The 26503-nt window shown below is 33.9% G+C and overlaps 4 protein-coding genes across 12 annotated transcripts in view; all 4 read left to right on the top strand.

Annotated features, from left to right (window-relative positions):
- Nucleotides 1–12295, top strand: part of LOC108196071 (acyl-CoA hydrolase 2) — a 41264-nt gene extending 28969 nt beyond the window's left edge. The window contains exons 3-17 of one of the 4 annotated variants that reach the window (XM_017363166.2): nt 1320–1387; nt 1461–1539; nt 2210–2256; nt 2341–2466; nt 3014–3091; nt 4557–4644; nt 6271–6383; nt 7445–7507; nt 7610–7665; nt 10248–10352; nt 10522–10578; nt 11394–11495; nt 11703–11751; nt 11871–11939; nt 12045–12295. In XM_017363166.2, coding sequence (XP_017218655.1) covers nt 1320–1387; nt 1461–1539; nt 2210–2256; nt 2341–2466; nt 3014–3091; nt 4557–4644; nt 6271–6383; nt 7445–7507; nt 7610–7665; nt 10248–10352; nt 10522–10578; nt 11394–11495; nt 11703–11751; nt 11871–11939; nt 12045–12122 — 1178 coding nt within the window. In that variant the 3' untranslated portion in view covers nt 12123–12295. Of the gene's footprint in view, nt 1–1319; nt 1388–1460; nt 1540–2209; nt 2257–2340; nt 2467–3013; nt 3092–4556; nt 4684–6270; nt 6384–7444; nt 7508–7609; nt 7666–10247; nt 10353–10521; nt 10579–11393; nt 11496–11702; nt 11752–11870; nt 11940–12044 lie in introns of all 4 variants that reach the window. The other 3 variants (XM_017363165.2, XM_064081463.1, XM_064081462.1) reach the window with 3 other exon arrangements.
- Nucleotides 12296–13758: 1463 nt separating this feature from the next.
- On the top strand, nt 13759–16641 carry LOC108193641 (F-box/kelch-repeat protein SKIP4). Of its 2 annotated transcripts, XM_017360385.2 has the most exons (3): nt 13759–13891; nt 15083–15568; nt 15685–16641. In XM_017360385.2, the coding sequence occupies exons 2-3, from the start codon at nt 15090–15092 to the stop codon at nt 16283–16285; spliced, it is 1080 nt and encodes a 359-aa protein (XP_017215874.1). In that variant the 5' UTR covers nt 13759–13891; nt 15083–15089; the 3' UTR covers nt 16286–16641. The 2 variants fall into 2 exon arrangements, with proteins under 2 accessions (XP_017215874.1, XP_017215875.1); XM_017360386.2 differs by lacking the exon at nt 13759–13891 and having other exon boundaries at nt 15068–15568.
- Nucleotides 16642–17692: 1051 nt separating this feature from the next.
- LOC108195190 (uncharacterized) lies at nt 17693–18986 on the top strand. Its single transcript, XM_017362142.2, has 3 exons — nt 17693–17845; nt 17957–18018; nt 18588–18986. Exons 1-3 carry the CDS (start codon nt 17788–17790, stop codon nt 18714–18716), a joined length of 249 nt encoding a protein of 82 aa, XP_017217631.1. The 5' UTR covers nt 17693–17787; the 3' UTR covers nt 18717–18986.
- Nucleotides 18987–22745: 3759 nt separating this feature from the next.
- Nucleotides 22746–26477, top strand: LOC108196714 (AT-hook motif nuclear-localized protein 9). Of its 5 annotated transcripts, none has more exons than XM_017364121.2 (6): nt 22746–22957; nt 23689–24248; nt 25045–25112; nt 25208–25339; nt 25576–25737; nt 26038–26477. In XM_017364121.2, the coding sequence occupies exons 2-6, from the start codon at nt 23831–23833 to the stop codon at nt 26155–26157; spliced, it is 900 nt and encodes a 299-aa protein (XP_017219610.1). In that variant the 5' UTR covers nt 22746–22957; nt 23689–23830; the 3' UTR covers nt 26158–26477. The 5 variants fall into 5 exon arrangements, with proteins under 5 accessions (XP_017219610.1, XP_063937938.1, XP_017219613.1 ...); XM_017364124.2 differs by having other exon boundaries at nt 22778–23026; XM_017364122.2 differs by having other exon boundaries at nt 22778–23061.
- The last annotated feature ends 26 nt before the right edge of the window (nt 26478–26503 follow it).

Here is a 26503-nt window from a genome sequence, read left to right as displayed (position 1 = left end):
CGTGCTATAACAGTATTTGTATTTTTCTACAAAAATATTACATTATAAAATAATTTTCTACTATATTAATATATGTTCCGCAGCAGTATGACGTAATAATTTGTATTTTCCTATAAAAATATTGCATTGTAAAATTGTTTTCTAATATATTAATATATGTTCTGCAGCAGTATGACGTAGTAATTTACATTTTACTACAAATGTATTGCATTATAAAATCATTTTCTATTATATTAATATATGTTCCGTTGCAGTATATGCATAATTTGTATTTTCCTACAATTTGTAAAATCATTTTTAATTATATTAATATATGTTCCGCAGCAGTATGATGTATTTTCCTACAAAAATATTGTATTATAAAATCATTTTTAATTATATTAATATATGTTCCGCAGCAGTATGACGTAGTAATTTGCATTGAAGATCTTTAACAAATATCAGCAGTACAAGCCTATAAGTTATATGATTGAATTATATAATTTTGGAAAGTTTACATTAATCATGAAATTAAATATTGTCATTTAATGAAGGTTCTAAGGTTCTAAAATTAAGAGGTTCTATGTGGAACCTGACCCATATATATATATATATATATATTTCCCATTCTATGAAAGAGTTTCTCACAGTTATAAAGGATGTTGTGTTGGTGTTTGCTTCAATTTTTTTAAATTATCAACTCTTTTCATAAAAATTATATTCATTTGGGCTAAGGAATTAGTGACATTTCTTCCTCTCAACCTCTTAAAATTTTGATCCTCATCATTATCCAAACTATGCATAGTTACAACATAATGGTCACTTTTATCCCAAAGTTTAATCAAAGAATCATTATCATACCTAGACCTGTGGGATATTCATATTCCTATCTGTACATATGCCTGGGAGATATGATTGGGTACAATGATATCAGAAATTTATTGTGTTCATTTTTGTTCTTGGCTGATAAAGCTATCAGGCTCCGAAAGTTAATTATATTATGTCTATAAAATATTTATCTATTTTATAAAGAATCGTTTGGTCGCACAATTTAAATGCATGTGTTAATTGATTCCTCTAGACTCTTATTATTTAGGAAAGAGCAAAGTAATAGCATTATTTAAGATACAAGTTAAGGGATTGGACTCTTTTCTGGTCAATATATACAAATTAGCCTGTAAACAAGTTATTGGCTCCAGTGGACATTTTCAGCGGGCAGCCACTGTGTGCTTGTATCCTGGAAATTGGGAGAATACTTAAACTGCAAAGTAGATGAATTAGTTTCTGTTTCTTGTATATTTTTTAATACACTTTCTTATGATGGAATGATGCCATTAAAGATCAGGGAGACTATATTGTTCGAGAAGGGGATGCACTGGATGGAACCTACTTTATATGGGATGGGGAAGTAAGTTAGCTATATGATTGTCAGTTTATGGATTTTATATATGACCTTTCTAATAATTTGTATGATTGTATAGGCAGAAGTTTCCTCAGTGCAGGAAGATGATGAAAGCCGCCCGGAGTTCCAGTTGAAAAAATATGATTATTTTGGTCAAGGTGGGCATGGCTGATCTCAGTATATAGTTACATCATATATAACTTATGAATCTCTGCTCATTTTGGTTAAGTTCCTTGTATTATCCCTTTATCTTAATTCTAATTTGAAAAAGAACTATTAGTGGAGGCAATAAAGTTAGTAAATTTTAGATTTATCTGATAAAATTCTCTTCATGCAGTGAAGTTTGTGAATATTTAGCCTGAAGGCCTAGATCTCATAACCTAATTATTATCTGGCCTCTGTGTGTGTCAAGTATTTGCAAGTTAGGAGAGCATTAACAGAGAACACAAGTACATAGACAAAACATATATGATCGTGTAGAATTCTTTTGATTCCAGAAGATGCAGATTTACATTCACAAGTACAAAGTGCACAGCAGTATGTTGTTGTATGTCTCACAAATGGTATCTTCTGGTGAAATTTTGAAAATTATGGACTTCTTTTTTGTCTTTAATAGGATTTAGCCCATAATTCCATATTGTAATTTTTCTAGTTATATTGATCTGCATAATTTGATTAGAGACTGAAAGATTATCTGGTGCACATCCAAAAGGTTAATAACATGTTGTTGCTTCCATTTGAGCTATATAATGTCTTTATAGCATATGAACAAAATTATACTTTAATATATTTAGAAGTCAATTCCAGTTAGTAACTTGCACTTTTCAGGTTTGGAAGCATCCGTGCATCATGCAGATGTTGTTGCATTAAATAAGGTACTTAAGAGTCGCACACTTCTGGCATTTCCAAAACACCAGCGGAAGATATAAAAGCTTGTTGTTCTTTGTCTGTGGTGACAGCTGATTTGCTTGGTGCTGCCTCACGTGCATTCAAATCTGCTGCAGCCAAATTCCATCTGGAATGCAGATTACTCCTCTGAAGCATGCTCTCTTGTGGAGCAGATACTTCACTTGAAACCTATAGAAGTTCGTACTTTCATGTTTCAGTTTGGTGATTATGCTTTCTATCTGTATGTTGTAACATCTTAGTCTAATATTCCGATAATATTCAGTGCATGCTTCCAGTGTCATATATATTTTTGAATCAACTCAGGTCGATAATTCAGATTTGTTCATCCTAAATGCAATTTTGGAATATCCAGCTATTATTTATATTTCTTTTTAGAAAAGTTATCTATTAATACAGGAATAACTAAATTTATGGAATATCAATGTCGTTTTTTCTGGTCACTTATTATTGTTTAGGATAGGACTGGCTAAATGTATGTGTAGTGGTATTTCTCCTACGATTCTTGTTCTTAATCAAAATGATTATGGCATATTGGATTAATATTATCAAAAAAATGTTTTGTCAGTGAAATTTATTATTTGTTGTGTTTCTAGCTATAAGTTTTTTTACATTTTGCTGTGCTCTAGCAGAATTTTTAAAGGACTACTTATTTGGTATCATTACTAATCATATAATATTTCCATATATGGGGGTTTGCCTTATATTTTCTGTTTTTGTTTGAAGGTGAACATTTTTCAGGGTATCACATTGCCAGATGCTCCAAAGTTTGGAAAAGTTTTTGGAGGACAGTTCATCGGACAGGCATGAATTAACTTTATAGCTAACCATTTCCGGTGTAGTTACAGAAAAAGAAAATGAAATTTTATATAATGAGTTTGCATTAAAGACATACATTTGTCTTCATCTACTGGCATGATAACATCCGCCAACTCCTCAAAAAAATTTGAAAGTTAACAAAGAAAGAGGTTTATACTTGTTGCTAACATGCAAGAATAGTATCCATCAACACTATGTTAACTTTGTCACAGTTATATGTTTATCATAATACTGTGATGACAGTTGCTGATAGTTTACTCTAGCTTTTCCTCTTCTTTGAGATCTCATGCACCAGTTATGTCAACTTTAATCCAAGCCAGTACTTTCAGTTGACTTATTTTCATGCCTACAAAAACAACATTCATCTAAGCCAACATCTACTGTCGACTTATATTCATGTCCACAACGCATCTCGTATATATTGCTTATAGTGTCGACTGTGTAGTTATGACAAGTCTTTGTCAATTCATGTCTAAGTCGGCTCCTAATATATTTTGGAGAAAGTGATAAGTGGCTTTCTGAAAGACCTTAGGCCTAAGTCCACAGGCCCACTTTGGTACACTCCGCAAGTCTATCTAAAAGAGCTAGCAACTTTGGGATGCATTAGTTCCAGGTTTATGCTTACAAAGACACTTAAACTTATGATGTTGAATGTTACAAGAACCCTTACTTTGTTGGGCCATGGTGTGTAAAGCACTTCGGGTTGGGCCTGGGCCTTAAATCAAATGAAACACCCAAGCTTGAGTCCACAAGCCTATAGCGGCTCCTAGTTCTATTTTAAAGAGAGTGATAAGTGGCTTTTGAAACACTCTAAGCCAAAGTCCACAAGTCAGCCAGAGTCCACACGCCTATAGCGGCTCCTGGTTCTATTTTATAGAGGGAGATAAGTGGCTTTAAAACACTCTAAGCCGAAGTCCACAAGTCATTCAAGCCAAATCAACTAAGTAATGTAGGCTGGGTCCCTAATACCAGATGAAACACTCTAGCCCGAGTTCACAAGCCTATCACGGCTCCTAATTTTATTTAATAGAAGGTAACAAGTGGCTTTAGGAAACACCCTAGCCCAAGTATACACACGGCCTTTCAGACTTACTTAAGTGTGAATGCGTTAACTAAATGATGTAGGATGTCACAAACACCTCACTTGTTGGCTCGCCTGAAAGCACTTTTGGCCGGGCTTGGGGTCCTAGTACCAGATGAAACACCCAAGCCCGAGGGCCAGGGCCAAGACCAAGCCTATTTGCGTACCAAAACATACTAAAACCCACCACAGGTTGATCTTACTAACTGAAGTGGGATGTTACACTTTCTATTGCTGATGACATAAGTACTTGTAAGGGTAACTTCAAATATATCTGTATTACCAAAACATACTAGAATGTATATTTTGTAGCCTCACATTATGAAATCTTTATTCGATGCATATTAATTGTGTTTATTTATTTGGCAGGCACTGGCTGCAGCATCTAAAACTGTTGATTGCCTTAAGATTGTTCATAGTATGCATGCTTACTTTCTACTTGTCGGGGATATAGACAGTAAGATTTCTGCTCAAGTGGATTGGACCAACTATTCCGGTTATATATCTCTAAACTATATATTTACTTTCAGTTTGTCATTTAAAGAATTATATGTTTTTGCATATATTTTGGAAATAATCTGGACACAAACAACTTCCGTGAGCATAGACAATTCAGACTGAAAAACATCTCTCCTGATCGAGTGTTTCTTTTTTATCCTGGCTATAGAAATACTAAGTACGGCACCATCTTTAACTAAAACATTATGTTCTGTCTAAGGGTTGCATTATTTGATTCATCATTAGAAAGGGGTATGTTTAGGATTTAGTCTTAGTTTTAGATGTCCTGATAAAGCTACCTCTAGGCGAGTTAGCTTCGAAATAAAATAAAATAAATAACACTAAAAACACACGTCTTAGCATAAACTAAAATACAAGTGCTTGGGAGAGTTGGTGCTATGGCGTACACACTAGTAATTGGGTACAGCAGGTCCACATAACCTTTAGCTGCTCCAAACCTTTTTTTGCTAGTGCATAGACTACTTGCTCCTCCAGCCCTCCTAATGTAAACATGCTTTCTAGGTCTATCCTGAGTTATTAGGACTTACGCTTAGGTGTCAGTTTTAGATGCGTGTGCAGATTCTGGACTCTTAAAAATTTAAGATCTTGTGGATCCAAATTTGGAGGTTGGACATGGTTGCGGGGACTCGGCATGTAAAATTAGCACATTATGTATGTAATAATTGTAAATTTTGTCCTATAACTTTAATAATATGTACGTTTCGTAAATACAATAACTACTCTGAACATATATATGATGAAAGAATAACTTCAATCCAGTTTTAGAAAATAAAATGTCTTCCATTACAAAGTACTATATTAATAAGTCACCGGTTAATAATTAGTTCCAAAACCAAAGTTTCATATGTCAACATAATAGTTCTCTATAAAAACTTTAGACCATATATGTTTTTCATTAACAATTTTGTCCTATAACTTTAACAATATGTACGTTTCGTAAATACAATAACTACTCTGAACATATATATGATAAAAGAATAACTTCAATCCAGTTTTAGAAAATAAAATGTCTTCCATTACAAAGTACTATATTAATAAGTCACCGGTTAATAATTAGTTCCAAAACCAAAGTTTCATATGTCAACATAATAGTTCTCCATAAAAACTTTAGACCATATATGTTTTTCATTAACAATTTTGTCCTATAACTTTAACAATATGTACGTTTCGTAAATACAATAACTACTCTGAACATATATATGATGAAAGAATAACTTCAATCCAGTTTTAGAAAATAAAATGTCTTCCATTACAAAGTACTATATTAATAAGTCACCGGTTAATAATTAGTTCCAAAACCAAAGTTTCATATGTCAACATAATAGTTCTCCATAAAAACTTTAAACCATATATGTTTTTCATTAACCTGATCTATTTCATTAACCTAATCTACCTCAGAAAACAGAAATGTCATGTCATACTTGTTTTCAGCTACTTAAACAAAACTCATAAAGATCCGAAATGTCAAATTGCGCAAGCCCCTGCATTCCAAATGTTAGTTTTTGGTCTACATGACCAGTTTCATATGGAGTTTCCCGATGACAGAAACATTTAAAATTTTCAGTTCCAATCATCTATTATGTTGATCGTGTCCGTGACGGAAAAAGTTTTGCTACGCGAAGGGTAGATGCAATACAAAAGGGGAATGTTGTGTTTTCGTTACTTGCGTCATTTCAGGTATCCTCTCTGCTTTCTGTAGTCAAATTAAGTTAAGTAATGGCATTTGCATTCAGTTTTTTGGTTATAGTATGTGAGTGTCTGTCTTAAGATATGAGAAAATAATGTGTAAAATTTACTTATCTGTGTCCAAGTGGTTCAACTATATAGTTTTAGTTTTCTGCCAATTGGAGAATTGAGCAAGTACAGTGAACTAAACACAAAATCTTATTAACAAATTCAAGACAACAATATGTATAAGTAAATCCAAAGAAAGGTTGTACATGCCAATCTAAACCTAAGATATTTCCTTTTCTTTCTAGTCTTTTCAAATGTTGTACTTTTAACATTTGTAACGGTTTTCCCAAATTAAGAACAGAACATAAGCACTTTATATCAATTCCCTTCGAGTAGGATTTATTTTTTTCTCCAACAGTGTCCTAAAACCAGAATAAATTGGGGAGGGGAAAATTAGCTTATTATAAACTAGTCAAATCATTTTATTTGCTAAAATCGGCTTATAATCTATTTGTACCCATAAGTTCAAATAGTTGAGCTTAAAGAGAATTCAAGTAGTCGTCTACTGTATCTTTTTATGACAAAAATTTTCTTAAGCCATCTTTATAACGCAAAAGTCAGCTTCACAATTGTTTTTTACGTACCCTCAAGTGCTTATTTTACGATACAAGTAAAAAAATGAGTAGTTCACCCTGGTTGCTAATTGACTTTTTGTTTCAATAAAGAAAATAATTAATTTTGCTTAAAAAGAAGCATTCTGACATTAAAACTGTATCCTTACTTTTTTATATTGCGCGCGCACACTCACACACACGCACATATATGTATGTATCCTATGCGCTGCTTTGATTTACCCATAAATCAAACTTCCCCCTCCCCCCATTTGCCCTCAATTGATTGAACTTAAAAGATCGCCAATAAAAACAGATGAATAATTCACCACTACGAGTTTTCAAGTATTTGTTGCACCATAAGATTTAATACATCCTCTCTTGAGTGTTTCAGATTTTATAATATGTCAATAAATCCAAGTATGTGTCAAATAACATAAACTAATCTTACAGAAAGAAGAGGAAGGGTTTGATCACCAGTATGCAGTGATGCCTTCTGTGCCTGATCCAGAAACAGTAACAAAATTACGCTTATCTTTAATGTTCAGCCATTCAGTCTAATTTATCAGCTATCTTTAGACATCTATATCAGTGATTTCCGATTTTTGAACCCAACAGCTTTTATCAATGGAAGAGTTGCGGGAGAGAAGATTAACAGATGCTCGTCTATCCAGGTAGTCTTAGTCCCATAAGAGATATATAGGGTCCTACTCCACTACAAACCCTTCTTACAAATCATTCTTAAACTAAAAACTACAAACTGAAATAAAAAATTCTCTGAATCACATCGAAATATAGCACATATGATATGGAAATCGATCGTTGGAATATATATATATATATATATATATATATATATATATAATATATATATATATTGTCGTGCTCAAGAGGAAAACAATCTTTAAATAGAAACTTAGACCACTAAGGTTCTACTGCAGAACCCTAAATTTTAAATAGACTTTCAGGATTTAAATCTAAAATACATGTTTTTTTGCATCATTGTGTGTGTTCAAAAAATAATTTTAAAATATAATACATAAACATGACATGTTTTGCATGTGCAATTCTGTTGCAGAATCCTAATTAATACTAGAAATAAGGCTAAGGGTTCTAAGAGTTTTTAGACTTAGGGTTCCAAAAAGTTTTTAGACAAAGGGTTTCAAGTGGAACATGACCCTATATATATATATATATATCCCACAAGGTAAGCAATTATGTACAGTAAATTTATATTACTCGTATACACAATAAATTTATATAGTATACACATTATATTATATATATATAGTTTTCGGATTGGGTTCGGGTACTCGAGGTCAACCAAGCTGACCCGAAACACAGAATCTCAACCCTAATTCATAAAATTTTGAGTTGGGTTAATTTCGGGTTTCGGGGCTACTCGGATTTTGCCACCCATAACTTATGTAACATTGGCGAAAATGTGAGTTCCGGTTATCACTTTAATGACTACTTTGAGATTTAACCAGTTCCATTTCATTTCACTTTCACATCTATGCATTTGTTTTCAAGGAAAACTTATGTTTCCAGGAAGAGGGTATATTAGAGGTTTATTTTTCATTTTTTAAAATCTTGCATGTTTAAAAAAAATTGGCAAGTCTTTTAACTGTTTTATCAGACTAATATATAAATTAAAAATATATATTTTTTATTTGCTGATCATTTAACTATAGTAAAATCATATCACGAGGCCTGTTATGACTTTGGAAGTTTTGTGATGTACTATTATATTCTTAAGATAAATTCCATCTGCATTCTAATATTGGTAAGTTTTAAATGCATATTTAACTGTAATTAGCTTATGACCCGTGCCAAACAAGGTTTTAAATAAATATTATAAATTTATTATTTATTTGAAATATAATTTCTTTTTATTTGATTACATTGTCATCTTTCTAATATACTTATTTAAATTATGGTTGTTCAAATATAAAACTCTCTATGTATGAACATTATATTCTGTTTAAAGTTTGATTTTTACTAAAAATTTGTTTTTAAATACATGTAACGATATGAAATTATTCTAGAGTGATGTTTTATTTTAGTAAAATCATTATATTTTTTTATGATTTCCAAAGTGATGGAAAAAATATTCAACACCAACAAATATAAGTTGATTTGTAGGGTCTTTAATCTTAATAAACTTTAAAAGTTTTTTACTCATAATGTTTTAGACGTCTAATAGGTAATTGTTACGTGTAACGCTAATTGGAATTCTTGTAGGTGTAGTAGTGGTATTTGTTTTAAGAAATTAATATAAAAGTCTAACGGAGTTTTCATATTAAATAACTTAAATTCAAAACTAATTTGTTATCAATTTTTTTTATATGTCTTGTGTTTCGATCCTTTTATAAATAATACGAATTTGGCTAATAATATTAATATGAACATTTTATTTGTTTAAATTCTGAAACATGATAGGAATTTTATAGAATTGTATCGTAAATTAAATTATTTGAGTTTTAAAAATAAAAACAAATAATTTTGTTGGCGAGGTCATTCTATTGGTAGGATAATCGTTACATTACAAAATCTTAGCCAATATGAGAGTCTAACAGAGCTTTTAAGTTAAATAACTTCAATTCAAAACTAATTTTTATCATTTGTTTGACAATATCTTGTGTTTCGGTCCTTTGACTATATGCTGAAAATGGGACAATTATTTTATGGTAGTTAGTATTGGCAGTGGCTTCATTTTCATGGACTTTGCGTTTGTCATGGCAATGTTACCACCACCTTCTTCGTCTTTATCGCGATCTTGTGAAGGACACGAGTTTCAATTAAATTTTGTATTAATATGGATTTGGCTAATAATATAAATATGGAGTCTTTATTTATTTGATTTCTAAAGCATAATAGGAATTTTATAGAGTTGTTTCATATAAATCGTTTGAGATTTAAAAATCAAAACAAATAGTTTGTTGCCTTGTTGGCGATGTAATTCTGTTGGTGATATAATCGTTGCATTACAAAATTCTAACCAATATAGAAGTATTTTTATAGTAGTATGATAATATTAATTATTATATAGAAAAACCTATAGGATGATAACCAAATTTCGGTACTTTGGTATTTAGCACTTCTGATATTCCACTGAAAGGGGGGTTTTGCTTTGCTTATTAATAGAAGGTATAAAAGGTTTTGAAGTCTTTATCTGCATATTAAAAGAGTACGTCAATATTCACCTTGTAAGTTTATCGTATTCCTGGTGAGTCCTAACAGTCAGATGTAACAGGACGTACCGAAATAAAATTGCTACTCAGAAGTTTGTCCCATATCCAGTTGATATCAGGTTTTGTGATCCTAATACTTCGACGAATCAGACTAAGTCTCCTCCAAGGTATCCAACCCCCCCCCCCCCCCCCCCCCCCCCCCCCAAGATTGAAAAAAAAAAACAAAATTTATGGCTTATGGCTTATTTTTAGCAAAACTAGAGTTTATAAAACTATATTTCGTGCTATTAAATTATTGTAAAAAGTGTCACGGCTCATTGGCACCTCTTGATGCAGTCAGCGTTACTGGTTTAGAGCGAAGGGAAAAGTTTCGGATGACCAAGCTCTGCACAGGTAAGAATCTAATTTGATCAGATAAAATTGTATATTTGGTTAATGTTTTCTGCAAATGGTGATGGAAGCATGAGAAAAAGTATCAGTTGGTTTTAGAATAGGAGAGGGCCTAATGACACCACTTATCTGCTTGGTTTGGTCCTAGTGACAGATTCGCCGTCTCTAAATTTCTCTGTTTGTGCCTGTTTTCCACTGTAATGTAAAATTTTGTGTTTTGTTTAAACTAGGGAGGTTGATGACTGCTCATTAAGATTACTACATTCTCACTTGCATAGATGGGCATCGCACAGATTTTCCTAGATCTTCTAGTAACTTGTTCCTACAGTATATAACTTCTCCTAGTCTTTAAAAGGAAGTAATTATCATAAAAGCATCATACTGCAAATATCTTATAATGGCATATTGCACTCTGAAATAGCAGTCTAGTTGCTTACAACCACAGATCTGTCATCAGGAGCATTCATAACAAGATTAAATAGCTAATTTTTGTCAGAAACTACACATTGCAAAGTGGTGATGCTTATAAAGATATCAATTTTTCACTAAATTCAGATACCTTATTTAATGTCTAGCTCTTCCCTACTGGTTCTATGATCAGTGTATTAGATATTTTGTAACATAATAATCTATTGTATTTCTGAGACATTGTAAATAATCACACACCAATGTCTGCTCTGAAGCTCAAACAAATCTCAGCCTCTTGTTACCTAGAGGAGAGATATATCTGCTAAGATTTAAGCCAAGGAATACATATCTTCTTTTAGCTGAATTTATGTTTTTCTAGAGCTAAAAGTTATTATCTAATGTGATTGCAGATGTATAGCTGCGTTTACTTCGGATCTGTCATTTGTGGGAATAAGTATGAATCCACATCGTGCAAAGGGTTTGAAACTATCAGCTTTTAGTTTAGATCACGCGTAAGGGCAGAAGTTCTTTACCGCATTTTTCATGACAAATATTTCCCTTAAATATGTTTGACTTGTTAGACACTTTCTGAGGTTCAGTGATATCAAAATTCTCTTTTCAGAAGGACATGTACATTTCTGATACATTTTTCTACTTTACTTTCTACAATTGACGTAGTCAAAATATGTAGCTGTAGCCTAACTAAAACTTTTTCACAGAATGTGGTTTCACAGGCCCTTCAGAGCTGATGACTGGACATTATTTGTGGTGGGGACCAATTAATTCAATCAAATATATCATATATCTTTTTCTTCATTCCCCCTCTATTATACTATTATATCGACTAAAGGAGCCTATTGAAATATATATATAATTTATTTTTACAGATAGAAAGTCCTGCGGCTTACAATGCACGTGGCTTTGTTACAGGACAGATGTTTAATAGAAAAGGAGAGGTATGTAACTTAACAAGTATTATTTGTTTGTCCAACTATGTTCGTTTATGTGCTACTATGCAGTTGAATCGTCCAGCAACTGAGTGTGTGCATGTTGATTTGTAGCTGCTTGTAACAATAACACAGGAAGGGGTAATTAGAAAGACGAAGACCCCAGATGTTGCAGCTGTGTCGAAATTGTGATGTCACACACTTAAGTATACAAAGGAGATATACCACTGAGTCCAAGCTTGACGAATTGTGATGTATATACTCAAGTATTTGTGTTACATTTTTAAAACCCATATTTGCAGATCCATATTTTTTTAAAAACCCTTATTCATATCCTTTTGCAAGAACATTTTTATCTTGATCCATTCTGGGACCAGAGCAGATTTACGCTACAGAGCAGAAAATTTATGCGGACAGTCTAGTTGGATGTAATGAGGGTTGGCATTTCAAACCGCAAACATCACTATTTTGTTTGCAAATTTTCTCAAAGTTCTTTCGTAACTTTGTTCGCTGTCTATTAGGCGTGTTAGCTTCGAAAAGTGTTGTCAAGCGATGTTGTTTTGCATATTCAACTAGACACCCGTAAGAAACGCAAGGAAGCCGTGTAAACCTGTTTCACATAATTGGTCTGATCCATATAATCTTGCATTTGATCTCCATGTATTTATAACATGAGTGGGAGTTGAGTTCGTAAATATAACATCTCTGAATAAATTCTTGCATAACTAACATGTTTAAATATTTATAGAATTTGTTTAATATAAGATATATTTTGTATAATGAATAAATTTGTACTTAACTAACATGTCAAAATGTTCGTATTTCTTTTCTTAAGAGCAAGTCCAACACTATGCTAAGGGGTTCCCTAAAAATATTATAAAATAATATGTCTTAGTGATTTAGCACAAGATTTAGCACATGAGCTCCAATAGTACTTCCTATATTCATTCCCTATTATTATAATAATATTAAATTTAAACAACTTTGGTGTGGAGGAGAGAGGGAAATGATGTGGAGAAGAGAGAGAAATGAATATTTTAATGATAAAAATAGTTTAGGAGTGGCTAGCATATTCTAAAAATAGGGAAGGGGAAGCTTGTGCTAGTGATTTAGCGCATCACTAGCATAGTGTTGGAGTGCAATTTTATCCCATATTCCCTATTTTTGGATTTAAGACTTGATTTAGCACACCTATTGGACTTGCTCTAAGACATTTTATATCTTGTTACTCCCTCCGTCCCTAAATACTTTTCCTGTTTGTACTTTTCACGTTTGCCAACACACACTTTTCATCGTTAATATCTTTCATTTCGTAGTAGCATTAAATATAAAAACTTCACCGTATTAAAGTACTCGTGAATACGAATCTAACAAGATCACTCATGACTATATTTAGTTTTATAGATTAGATGTAAATTAGTAATTTGTCTCATGTTATGAACAGTACCGACATTACAAATAGGAAAAGAAAAAAGATACGGAGGGAGTAGTTGAGATATTACTTATTTATAATAAAAAATTAATAATTTTTTGTTCGGAACAAAAAGTTATAAAAATCATTTAAAAAATACTTTCTTTATCTCATTTATATGATCTCCTTTTATTTTTTGGATGCATCAAAAAGTATGAATCATCCATTTAATATTATACAACCACACATTCATAAAATATATTTATATATTTATTTTAATACCTGCCATCTCGTTTTTATGACTATTGTTAAGTTAAGTTTTAATTTATTAAAAACCATGTTAGCTAAATAAGGTCATATAATTTAGGTTATAAAAATTCAAAATACATGTCAGAAAATATAAAATAATTGTAAAAAATTCTTTAAAGAAATCAGTAAAACTAATTATATGAAACAAAAGCTTAACTATAAAAGTGACACCGGGACATATATACTCCGCCGTTACTTCTTCATTTTTGCTTTATCAAACGCATCGATTTTCAAACCGCAGGTGAGTTTTCATTGATTCACTTCCGTATACATGACATGACGTATTTCAGATTTGTTGATGATTATATTTGCTGCATTTGTTTCTTGTTGATCTGTTTGTTTGGATGTTCCTTTATTTGACTTCTCTATTAATTCCATGAATTGGGTTCTATTTGTTTTTATTCATCTATATATCTGTGTGTGTATATGCTTGACTTGGGTTTGCTAAGACTTGTAAAAATGGTTGTGGATCTGGTGAGTGATGGCAGGGTTTTGATCTTTAGCAAGACTGGAATTTTGGGTTCAAAGATTGTGTTTTTTCGACAGTAATGTTAAATTTTTAGAGACACTCAGAGTTGGCCTAGTGGTTAAGGTGCCCAATTGATGACCAAAATGATCTATTTTTGAGGGGGATAAGTGGGTACGTCCGAATCTAATTTTTTTTTTCCTCGGGGTCGATGACTGTGAATATTGTGACCCCTGGATACTGCAATAGACTGACTGCAAGCCCCAATTCTTTCGAGAGTTGAGAGAGAGGGGGGGGGGGGGGGGGGGGGGGGGGATAATGTGATATAGTAAAAGCTTATGTTTGTTATTCATTTGTCTTCAATTTATATGTTTCATTTTGGAAATTTCCCTTTTGATTTGTGTTATCTAGTTGTTGTTCCCGTGGATTCAGCTTTATGTGATATTTATCAGGTTCTATTGGGATGAAATCTATGTGAACATTGGAAAATAGTCTTTAGTTATATGGTTTAGTGTAGGCTATTGCCTCTACTTTGATTTTCTTTTAAAGAACAGATGCTGAGTTATTGTGTGGAAATTGCTTATGGTACCAAAGTTTGGGTTGGCCATCATTGACAATTATAATGTTCTTAGGTGGCTTTGTTTTAGTCTATAATATATTTTAAGCGGTGATCTTGAATCATTGCGTTTACTTTCTAAAAACAAACTTAAAAATTCACATTTTTTTTTACTACTCCCTCCGTCCCCCGTGGTGGTTTACGTTCACTGTTTGCACGCATTTTGAGGCTCCTATAAAGTATAGTTTCATAACTTTTTATACAAATTTTCTTTTTTATGAAACTATACTCTAAATGAGTGTGGAAAAACGTGCCAAAAAGTAACGTAAAGAAATGAGGGGGACAGAGGGAGTAGTTATCTTTGGCATATTATAAAATTAATTTGTAATCGGAAGGGTTTGGCTTTGCAGCTCTGGTATGGAACCTACAGATAGTGGATTGGGGACTAATCAAACAGATCCCGAGCGATCATCAATATTATATGGGCTCCCTGATGACATTGCCATCTTGTGTCTAGCAAGGATTCCAAGGAAGTATCATGCAAGCCTCAAATGTGTTTCAAAAAGGTGGAGAGAATTGGTTTGTGGTCAAGAGTGGCAGTCTTACCGTCAGAAGCATAATCTAGCCGAGACTTGGATATATGCTTTGTGTCGAGATAAATCTGAAAATCTTAGTTTCTATATGTTGGATCCTAACATGTCGAAAAAGGGTTGGAAGCGTGTTCAAAACCTTCCACCTCGCAGCTTGAGGAGGAAAGGGATGGGATTTGATGTGCTGGGAAGTAAAATTTACTTGATGGGAGGCTGTGGTTGGATTGAAGATGCCACTGATGAAGTATACTGCTATGATGCTGCTACAAACACTTGGAATGAAGCTCCTCCCTTGTCAACAGCGAGGTACATTTCTTTGTTTTCTGTATTCTTTATTTCTTCTTATAATTGTAAGTTTGCATGCCTACTGTTTCTTTGTGTTCACAGTGATATAATGTCTTCAGTTTACTTATTTATTTCAGATGCTATTTTGCTTGTGAAGCTTTGGATGATAAGATGTATGCAATTGGGGGGATAGGATCGGGATCAAGTGATCCACATTCTTGGGACACCTTTGACTCTTGCACAAATTGCTGGAAATCCCATGTGGACCCAAACATTGTGCCTGATATTGAAGATTCTGTGGTCTTGGATGGAAAGATCTATATACGCTGTGGAATTTCTGCAGTTTCGTCTCATGTGTATGCTGTTGTCTATGAACCGTTAAATGGCACATGGCAGCATGTAGATAGTGATATGGCATCAGGCTGGCGCGGTCCGGGTGTTGTTGTAGATGGCAACTTTTATGTGTTGGATCAGAGTTCAGGAACCAGACTGATGTTGTGGAAAAAGGACACTAGAGAGTGGGTGGCAGTCGGGAGGCTTTCACCTCTACTAACAAGGCCACCATGCCAGCTTGTTGCAATTGGAAAAAGTATATATGTTGTTGGAAAGGGGCTTAGCACGGTGGTATTCAATGTTGGGAATGCAGCAGGAAGTATGGATGGACTACTGGTGAGTTCATCTCTACCAAGATTAACTTCAGACGAGTCTGTACTTAGTTGCAAGTCTGTTGCAATTTGAGTTATTGAAATTGGAAACCGAATTCTGGCTTGGGGCTGCGAGGGACTAGGGAGTACCCTTTGGATGTTGAGGCGGTTGTTTCTTCTCCCATGATATGTCTAATATATATGCATATCTTGTTCTTTTTAATAACATATAAAACTACTAGTGCACTCTTACTGGATTCCCATTTCACACTCGATCCTTTTGCTGCTGTTCATGTAACTTTGTGACCTACATTATGTACAAACTGTGGATACAAAATCCCCAGGCAAGGATTTGGTACTCTAAGCATTTATGTCATTATGCAAACAAAAGAGTAACATTTACAAATCTGTCTGTAACTATTTTAGTGTCCAGATGTTGGCATTCTTTCACCTTCCAGCGCTACTTGTGCTTTGTTATCCATTCCAAGGGTAAAAACTGATGCTGCTTGTAGACATAACACAATGTGCAAAACCGGAAAATTTACCCTTTTCCAATTGCAGTCTGAAATTCCCTGCGACCTGAAAGCAATATCACCTTTTTTCTTCGACTCTAGTGACTCTTGCATAATTGCGTCTGATCTGGCCACTTCCGAATGAGAGCTGCAGTTTTGAAAGGCAAAGTGAGCAGAACAAGTAGGACTCATGGTTAGATCAGGATTATGTATCTTCTGAACAACCACTACTCTCTGGATAAATTTTTACACCATGGTAATCAGAAATATGATCATGTTATATACCCATCACTACTTGCAAACAGAACACATGCCCTAGAATACAACTAGATATGCATACGAATGAGTGTTGCACAGCTTTGGTGCCATAGTTCAATATTCTTCAGCAATGCCCATGTAGCAAAAATCCTCATCACTCCATCAGAATATTCTGCTGCCATTTTCAGCATTGTTCGTGAATTTTGGCGGACAAGCATCTGATCAAATAAAGCACCTTGCGCTTCTTTGAAAATGACTACTAGTTTCTTTTTATTTAAGGTCGAATTGTCTATTAAATTTGGTTCTAATATATCCAAATTCTAAACTATAATACTATAATGGATAATTTATTGAAAATATATATTTATTATTGCTTTTATCTGGTATTTGTAATTGTATACAACATCTATACAAATTTCTTTATATCTATTATCTCAGATCTGATTTCATTCGACATATTAACAAAACCTAAATCACTAACAACTTGCTCTATGTGTTACTAGTTTTGTGACTAAATATACGGTCGAACTATAAATTTTAATCATAAATTTAGCATATTAGTAAAGTTTAGTATTCTAAAAGTTTAAAATATTAAAAGGGAAATTTAATATCGTACATCAAATTTAAGTAGTAATATATTGCAATTTTTTTAATTTTTTGAATAAAATATATTGCTATTTTGTGAAAAAAGAAGTAGAAAAGAGTATTATTTGTGAATGGACCGGGTAACCGATTGAAAACCGACACAGCCCAATTAGGCTTGTATATATAATCAGGCTCGGGTGGTTCAGACCCGATTAATTGCTAGGGTTAGAGTTCCACAAAAATGTCGAAGAAGAACAATTTGGGTCGCAGGAAGAGACAGTATGAATTCGAGCTTCGAAGTAAGTCAGATTTACGTATTTTAGACCACCCCATTTATTCAATTTAAATTTTTATGTATTGATTTGTGTGTTTATGTGTTGTTTTGGCTGATTTGTTGCTATGAAATTTAGGGGAAAAAGAGCAGCTTGAGAAGCTAGCTAAGAAGCTTCAAGCCAGGAAGAGCAAGATGAAGGTAAGTGATTCTTTCGATTTCTGTATGAATGAATTGTGTGTATTATTTTGCTTTGAATTTGTTGTGTTTGTGCTTTGATTTGTGATGTATTGATGAGAAGATGATTGCTTTAGTAAATTGTGATTTAAGACTATTTTGATTTTGGTTTTGTGATGTGCAGCATGTTTGGTAACCCATTGTGTACATAATTCAGTTTGAGTATGAGACATTATGATCAATGTTTTGGGTAAAATTAGGTAACTTTAACATTTGGCGGGACGTGTTTGCTTGTGCTTAGTTGGTTATCTTTTTTAGTCTTTTAGAGGTGGTCTCGGTTCTTTCTTTGGCTGTTTATTTCAAAAATAAAAATGGTTAAGAACCTGTGCTGGGTTCATATTGCTTCATTGTCGGTTTGTACTTTTTTTTATATGATTCTGACATGTATTTGTCATAGAGATAATCAGCAACAGCTTAAAGCTCTATATCATGCAATGATTACGTAAAAACCTGTTTGAGTGCAGAATTTCAAGTGTTCCTAATTTTATCTGTTGTGGACTTGTGGTTTAATAGTTTGTGCATTTATTTTAAAGGTGGATGGTACTGAGAAGAAGAAGAAAAAGGGTGCAAGTGGTTTCACTGTTGGCAAGAAAAAGTTGAAGACGAGACTGACACCATTGGCTAAAGCAAAGGCTTCCCAGGCAATGGAAGTTGATAAATAGTTGTGCTTAACTTATCTAGTTTTCAGTGTCAACAATTACCAGGGTCGTAGCACTTTAGGTCTGTTGGAAGAAGATTTTGAAATTCATCCCAATCTTGTTCACCGAGTTGAAGGTCTTTTCTTGCTTGATATAGATCAAATGTTTTTGTTTCTGTCTTATTTTGAAGATGTTCACTGCTCTGCTGAACCCTGTTTTGCGAATATATTACAGAGTTGTATTGTGGGAGCATCCAGTTATAATTTTTATAAACTTGTTTGATTTACATGGTCAGGTTAGCTGCTACTGGATAATTGTGCACATAAATGGTCTTGCACATGTATTACTTTCATATTTAAGTAGCACAGTGATTATAATAGTCATATTCGGGGAAGTAGTCGAGTGTCTCTGCTTGCTATCCACCAAGTCACAGGTTTAAACCTCTAGCGGAAAGCTCTTTAACTTAAAATAGTGTAAAAATGTGGCATATACAAGACCTTCCTTAGTGATATGGCCTTTTTTTACATAAATCTGTCAACTAACCGAACAAACAGAATTGGTCTTAGGTGGTAAGAAAGTTGATGTTCTCAATTCATGCAAGGGATTTTTATTGAATGGAATTGTCTTGCTCAATATTGTGGATTTCAATCTTTAGTACCTGCGCTTAGAAGTGTGTACCGAAAAGTCAAACGGCCTATAAAATAAAACAGAGGGAGTAGTTTATACTTGTAGGTCCTAGAACTGTCTCTTCCAATCCAGTGTTACAAATTGGACTTGTCTAAACCAGTCCCTCTGGGAGTTGGATTTGTCTTGTTGGGATTGGTTTTTGCCCATTTGGCCCCACAAGGATTAAGCTGCCCAAGGTTGTGTGTTGGATCCTTCAAGATATTGCTGTCAGGTAAGCTTAATCTGAAGAACATGGCCTTGCAATCTTAAATTTGCTTATACTTGAGAATTAGCTACTTGCAAGGAACCTTGATGCGGGAATTTCACCGTGTTCCTGGAAGCAATTAGTTAACTCACGGTTGCTGGATGCCTCTAATAGGCTTGTTGAGGTTAAAAACACTAATAAACTGGTTTAGGACAATATTACCACATTGATAAACTCATGCTATTACTTTATCAGTTGGCATATAGCACCAGGCAACTACATATTCACAAGTTTCAGCTTCCAGCTGAGACCTGTTATTTGGGTAACCACTTCTCCTCTATACTCTCTCCTACAAAACATAAATTAGTTCCAAAATACAAGCAACTGTTCCACTGATTTCTTATTATAATTCAGGCTCTGATTCGATGCTTCTCTAACAAATGTCCAGGCAGTTGTATCTATACCCCAACAGGCAAGAGGGCCACAATAAATATTCTTTCATAATATGGGTAACATGCTGATAGGAACCCTTGAAGTGGGCAAGCGCGCCCGCATAAACTTCATTTCGTGGGCCTCAAAATTTAGGAGGGTCTTCTTAACTCTAAATGTTTTTCTAAAAATTGGTTATTTTATGATTATTTATATAACATCTTATTTTATATCTACAAATTTTGATTCTGCTTTTTTATCATCTTGGTGTCAAGTTATTTTTTCGTAAACAAGAGTCTTATATATTTCTCCCTCCGTCCCAATTTTGACTTTTTCGTGATCAATTTGACCCAACTTTAATCGAAAATTAAAAATTATTTTTTACAATTTTACAAAACTGAAAAATAGGTTTTAAAATAGATATGATGATCTTTTCAATTAATTTCATAATTTTATTCAATTATTTAATAAACATATTTTTCAGTCAAAGTCGAGTCAAATAAGTCAAATAAGACAATTAATTTGGGATGGAGTGAGTATTAATTATAAAAACATAGATATCAATTAATCAATTAAATCCATACAAATTACAAAATGTCAAGTGCATTGAATCTTTTAAAAAACTAGGATGAGTTTATGCAAGGTGATGTAGAGAAAGTAGGTCCATTGTCATAAGTTGACCAAGAAAAGGAACCAAAGGAGGATATTTGTTTGGAAAGGATCAGCAAAGTGTGGCAGCCAGACAAGTCACATGAAAACACCCCAATCTTATCCAGCTGAGAGGGTCCCGCCTGGCTGATTTTGCTGTGAGGTCGCCTCATTTCTCCACTTGTCCACTACAACTCCCTTCCCTCCACGCTACTATACAGCTCGCGTGCCTTTGTATGTACACTTCACTTTTGTTTACAGACAAATCTTACCTGCGGAACTCGGAACACATACTCCGTCGATCTTAAGTTTGGAAAATTTTGAAATTTCGAAAAAGAAAGTGTATAGAAATCAGAGGGACGGAGGGAGTACATTTTAATTTTCTTAAGAAATTCCATGCATTGGATGTCAAAAAATTAAATGTTTAACGACATAAAAATTTGTGTCGGATTATTCTTAGGTGCGTAAATATATTAATTCATTTTTTAGTCACATTTATATATATGTATTATTAAAATCAGTCAACTGGTAAGATTTCAATATAAATCAAAATATCGATTTCACTTTCTCAAATACTCCCTCCGTCCCAGTAGGTTATATACATTTGGTGTGGACACGGAGACCAAGAAAAAGTGTAAAAAATGAGTAAAGTTAGATGAAAAGTGGGTAGGTGGCGGGTCCCATTTATATTTAATTATAGATTTGTGATAGTGGAGAAAAGTAGTGGGTGTAATAGTGTTTATATTATTATAAAATGAAGATAGTGGAAGAAAGTAGTTGGTGTAATAGTGTTTTACATTATTAAAAGTTGCTATTTTGGGAATGTATAGAAATGATGGAACATCCCAAAAAGGAAATCGTATAGAAATGACCGGGACGGAGGGAGTAGGATGATTAAATTGATTCTGGACATTTCTCCTAAGTCAATTGATATTTTTAAAAGATACTCCTCCGTTTTTTAATTTATGACGTTTGACTTTTTGACACACATTTTTAAGTGATTTGACCGGATAATAAAAAATACTCCCTCCGTCCCCCTCAATTGTTTACATTGGAGGGGGACACGGAGACCAAGACAATGTATGAAAAATGAGTAAAGTTAGATGAAAAGTGGGTAAACTGGTGGGACCTATCAATATTTAATAATAGATTTGAGATAGTGGAGGAAAGTAGTGGGTGTAATAGTAGTTTTTATTGTTAAATATGAGATAGTGGGGGAAGATATTGGGTGTAATGATGAGAAAAACTTACTATTTATGGTGATGTAAAGAAATGAGAGGGACATTCCAAAATAGTAACGGTAAACAAATGAGAGGGACAGAGGGAGTATTATTTTTGAAAATTTCTTTTTTTGAATAAAAATATATAATCAAAATTTTAATTTATAAAAAAAATCAATTAAAAATAATAATTTTTATTATGTGGCCAACCCATCTAAAATTACGTGTCCAGGTCAAAAGTGTAAAGAGAGAGATTATATTTTATGATGCATCATTAATCATGTCAAAAGTGTAAACAGAGGGAGTATATTTTATGATGAATCATTAATCATGTCATCAGAGACGGAACTACTCAGGGCTAAGCCCAGGTTAGTTTTTGAAAAAAATAATTATATATTATGCAATTCATGTGTTACTTGAATCCAAGCCCACTACCAATTAGTTCTAACCCATCAATATAATCAACTGGATACCGAGAATAGAATAGAAAATGAGGAGTAACTAGGTGGAGTTCTATTTTTTCCGATCCCTAATATAGTGCAGTGAGTATATCTTTATTAGATCTCAGCACATGATGTCTTTCGACCTCATAAATATGGCGGTGGGTATATTTTTGTTTGTTTTTGACTTGTCAAGCCCGCTCCAGTCCAAATTCCTGGTTCCGTCCCTGTCATGTTAATAATTAAAATCTGAATATAATATATTAAATTTTACATGAAGTTACTTGAGATTGCATGCCTCAATCCCACATTTTATCGAAATATTTTCATCACATCTTATTTTATTTGAATAGTAAAATTTACATCTAAGAAGAAGTAGAACAATATTGGGATTTGGGACAAGGTCATATGTCGCGTGTGATTGACTCTCCCAGTGCATGTATGATCATTAAATTTGTTGGTCTCATACATATCATCAGATACTCTATCTACCACTGCCCTTTTTCTGTTGCACCTTGTTTCTCTGCATCTATCATTCTATCCAACTCCTCCTGCACTGCACTGCTGCTATCACAACAAAAAGTTCCATCAATGCACTTGTGCTCAACATCTTTTTAGCTCTTACTGCAGCACTTTCTCATTCATGGCTGCTTTTCTGTACTTCCACTGCCTCTTTTCACTGCATTTTCCTTTATCTCTTATGTTCTTCTTGTCCTTGCTAGTCAAGTTACTTTACTCAACTTTCTTTAGCATTTGCTTTGGTAATGTAATTGCATTGGTTTTAAATTATGTTCCCTCATGGTTTTGCATTCTTTTCGGAACGTAATATATGATCCTGATAAGCCTTCATCGTAATAACTAGGTGTATTAGAAGAACCGGCAGCTTAACAGTTAACACCCCCTTTAGAAATTGACAGTTCACCCTTATTACTTGATGTGGTTTAGTGATATATTAGGCCAGAGTGTACAAAATTTACTTCATCCTGTTTAACCGTTAAGATTAAGCCTACTTCTTTACCCTTTGATTTGGTGAGCTGTTAATATCTTGGAGATTGCGGGCCAATTTTCAAACAGTTTTTAAACTCATTGTTTATCTTTCAATATAGTTATTTGTTTTCATGTTGTTATGAAGCAATTGTCATTTGGTTATTCCTTCCTTTTGTGTTTGGTACATAATTTTCCATCATTTTTTTTTAATTTTAAAGCCTTCACATACATTAGCAAAAGAAAGAAAGAAAGAAAAAGAATCAGCGTCAAAGACATCTTTGTGGTCTAGTAATTTTTTTTTACTTCATATATATCTTTTTTGAATACATAGAATTTACAGAGTTTTGGTTACGTACTTTGTTAAGTACAATGTACAGCTGATGAATTTTGTTTTGTTTTAGGGGGGAATTGTAGATTTGTGAGAGCATTGCAAGTATTTTGCAACTTAATTCCGAGGACTTGGATTAAAGTGGTTCAACTGAAAGTTGGATCAAACGTGTTTTATTTGAGTCGTTTATTGTGGTAATAAGAAAAAGTAAATGTATGGATCCGAGGAATGCCATGTCGTTGTCAGGGTCACCTCCATACTATATGCAGAGAGAAATATCCGCTTCGGTGTCAGGGCAAGGTCCAGGGACAGAGCCAGGGTTTTTATTTAGTCCTGATGATCATTTTCAAACAAATATGGGTAGTACTTCATTTGGATCAACACTACAAGTGGACTCTTCATTCACAACTTCACCACATGGGGTTAATGTAGGAGCACCAGCAGCTGTGGCGGTGCCTGAGCCTCTGAGACGAAGAAGGGGAAGACCTCGCAAATATGGACCTGAGGGTGTGGCTTCTTTAGGGTTGTCTCCCTCTTCTTCCTCATCTCTTAGTAAGTTAATGCCATTTCAGAAGCGTGGTAGAGGACGGCCAGCAGGAAGTGGTAGAAAGCAACAACAATTAGCTCCGCTTGGTAAGTTCTATTTATGATTAAGATGCTTGGAATAAAGTTGAGACCTTTCTTGTTTCTTATAGATAAATAATATATTGCTAACAAGAAAGCACTGCAGAATTGTAGAGTTTCACAATCAAACAAATTCTTTAAAAAAACAAGGTCAATAAACCAGCCAGCCAACCACTTACAAAGAAGCCGCTAAGATACTAAGTTACTAACAGGGAGCTGAACTTAGGTCACCTTTATAGTATATGCAGATCATCTTAAGTTGTCTAACTGAAAAGAATCAACAGGTTGCCCAATTATACCAACCCTGGATGATTTGGACCATATGCGTTTTGTGTTCTACATTCCCCCGAAAAGGCTATGTCATTGGCACCCATGCTCTCCCACTAATAGAATTTCATGAGCTTTGGATTTAATGTCATCCGCAAGAATGAAGACCCTCTTAAACAGGATTCCTGTATGTAGAAATGTTTTTCATGTTAGGTTACCAAGTACCAGCTCTCCCAAGTCTCAAAACCTTAAGGTGTTGGAAGATAAATCCATTGTGCTATGATTTGTGTTATGTCCAACTAGCAACAGCAACTTTTTGTTGTTTTAGAACTTGTATCCAATACTTTATTATCTTACAAATTATTTGGTCTTACTTGCACATTTATGCACTCATCAAACGCTCCACACCAATGTTCTTCCACACTTCTTAGTTCTCATGCATGCTCCTTGCACATTCACTGTGCTGCTACCTGCTTTAAAGTGCACCAAAATATACATCATATCTGGCAATATTTCATATGCATAACTGTGTGCACAGGTGCATGGCTCTCTGGTACAGCTGGGATGGGTTTTACCCCACATGTCATCACCGTAGCAGTAGGAGAAGTATGTGATACCTTTATCTATTAGAATTACCATTACCCTTGCTATCAACTAGGAATCACAATATTTGATATTTTATCTTAATGGATCTAATGCAGGACATTACAGCAAAAATAATGTCATTTTTGCAGCAAGTGTCAAGAGCTATCTGCATATTGTCAGCCACTGGTGTAATATCTACAGTAACTCTTCGTCAACCATCGACCTCTGGAGGCACCCTTACATACGAGGTTTCAGCTCTTTATGTAATTTCAAATATGTTCTTCAATCTAAAATTATAATCTTACATTTATCTTTTATGACTTGTGGAGGAATTCAAAAAAAAGGAAGAAAATGGTTTCTTGCAGTTTTAAATTATGAATTTTCATACATCAATATATTGACAGTTTTAAAATTTGTAAATTTCCATTCAAATTTTACTTTGAGAACAAATAAAATTTTGAACATATTTCTCTTACTTCTGAAGGGCCGTTTCGAGATATTGTGTCTGTCAGGCTCCTACTTGCACTCTGATGTTGGTAGTTCCCGGGGCCAAACTGGTGGCCTGAGTATATCCCTTGCCAATCCTGATGGTGGCGTTATAGGCGGTGGAGTTGGGGGAGTACTTATTGCTGCAAGTCCTGTTCAGGTACTTCAAATGCTTCGGTGTATGGTTTTCTAGTTTCCGTACTTTGCTTCCATCCTGCATGATTGCTGTTGCAATTTCTGAATGAAGTTGAGATAGTCTTCATGTTTAAGACAACTGTGTGTGATACTGTGATGGGCGTTCTTGTAAAATCTGCTTTCTTGTTAATAGTCTTACTTCTTTGAGATCTACTTGGTTTTGCTGATTAATATAGTCATACATGTGTTACTGAATCAAAAATTAGTTAATACTAATCTATTCAATTATGTTTTGTCGGCCTGAATAGATGTGCATGATATCCAGGTAATAATAGGGAGCTTTATGTGTAGCAGTCCTAAGACGAAGAGTGTTGCAAATGCAGATAACACAGATCACCAGATAGGTGAAAACCCAATAAATCAAGTGCATTCTCATCTGAGTTAAGGTCTCAGTCCGACTTCAATATGTGGTAGGTCGTCTTCAAGTTCACAAGATGCAAGATTTCTTGTTGATAGTGTTTAACATTTACTTTGGTGCGGTTGACATTTCCGTAGTATGCAGATGCACATTGTGTACATATGTATATACCATTTCAAACTAGACAAGTATGTAGATAGATGTTCAACTATAGCACAAGATACTCAACTCTGTTTCTCATCTTGACTGTTTGGATGTCGGACGCTCCCGTAGACAGTTAATTCTGAACGTGTTTAATGCCAAATTAGCTGAACTAGTTGCTATGCAGTTTCATATATTTATAAGTAGCTAGCCTGTGAGATCAAATTGCACT

Source organism: Daucus carota, chromosome 7 (assembly GCF_001625215.2).
Source record: "Daucus carota subsp. sativus chromosome 7, DH1 v3.0, whole genome shotgun sequence".
Classification (NCBI taxonomy): domain Eukaryota; kingdom Viridiplantae; phylum Streptophyta; class Magnoliopsida; order Apiales; family Apiaceae; genus Daucus; species Daucus carota.
Note: the sequence above shows the minus strand (reverse complement) of the source record. Positions and strands in the feature narration are given on the sequence as shown.

What these genes read in the sequence shown, in the direction of transcription:
- LOC108193641 (XM_017360385.2), top strand. Translation starts at nt 15,090, where the DNA reads ATGGAACCTACAGATAGTGGATTGGGGACTAATCAAACAGATCCCGAG. An exon ending in CCTCCCTTGTCAACAGCGAG is followed by an intron (nt 15,569 to 15,684) that starts GTACATTTCTTT and finishes TATTTATTTCAG; the next exon opens with ATGCTATTTTGCTTGTGAAG.
- LOC108195190 (XM_017362142.2), top strand. Translation starts at nt 17,788, where the DNA reads ATGTCGAAGAAGAACAATTTGGGTCGCAGGAAGAGACAGTATGAATTC. An exon ending in GTATGAATTCGAGCTTCGAA is followed by an intron (nt 17,846 to 17,956) that starts GTAAGTCAGATT and finishes TATGAAATTTAG; the next exon opens with GGGAAAAAGAGCAGCTTGAG. An exon ending in CCAGGAAGAGCAAGATGAAG is followed by an intron (nt 18,019 to 18,587) that starts GTAAGTGATTCT and finishes TTTATTTTAAAG; the next exon opens with GTGGATGGTACTGAGAAGAA.
- LOC108196714 (XM_017364121.2), top strand. Translation starts at nt 23,831, where the DNA reads ATGGATCCGAGGAATGCCATGTCGTTGTCAGGGTCACCTCCATACTAT. An exon ending in TCACCGTAGCAGTAGGAGAA is followed by an intron (nt 25,113 to 25,207) that starts GTATGTGATACC and finishes GATCTAATGCAG; the next exon opens with GACATTACAGCAAAAATAAT. An exon ending in GAGGCACCCTTACATACGAG is followed by an intron (nt 25,340 to 25,575) that starts GTTTCAGCTCTT and finishes TTACTTCTGAAG; the next exon opens with GGCCGTTTCGAGATATTGTG.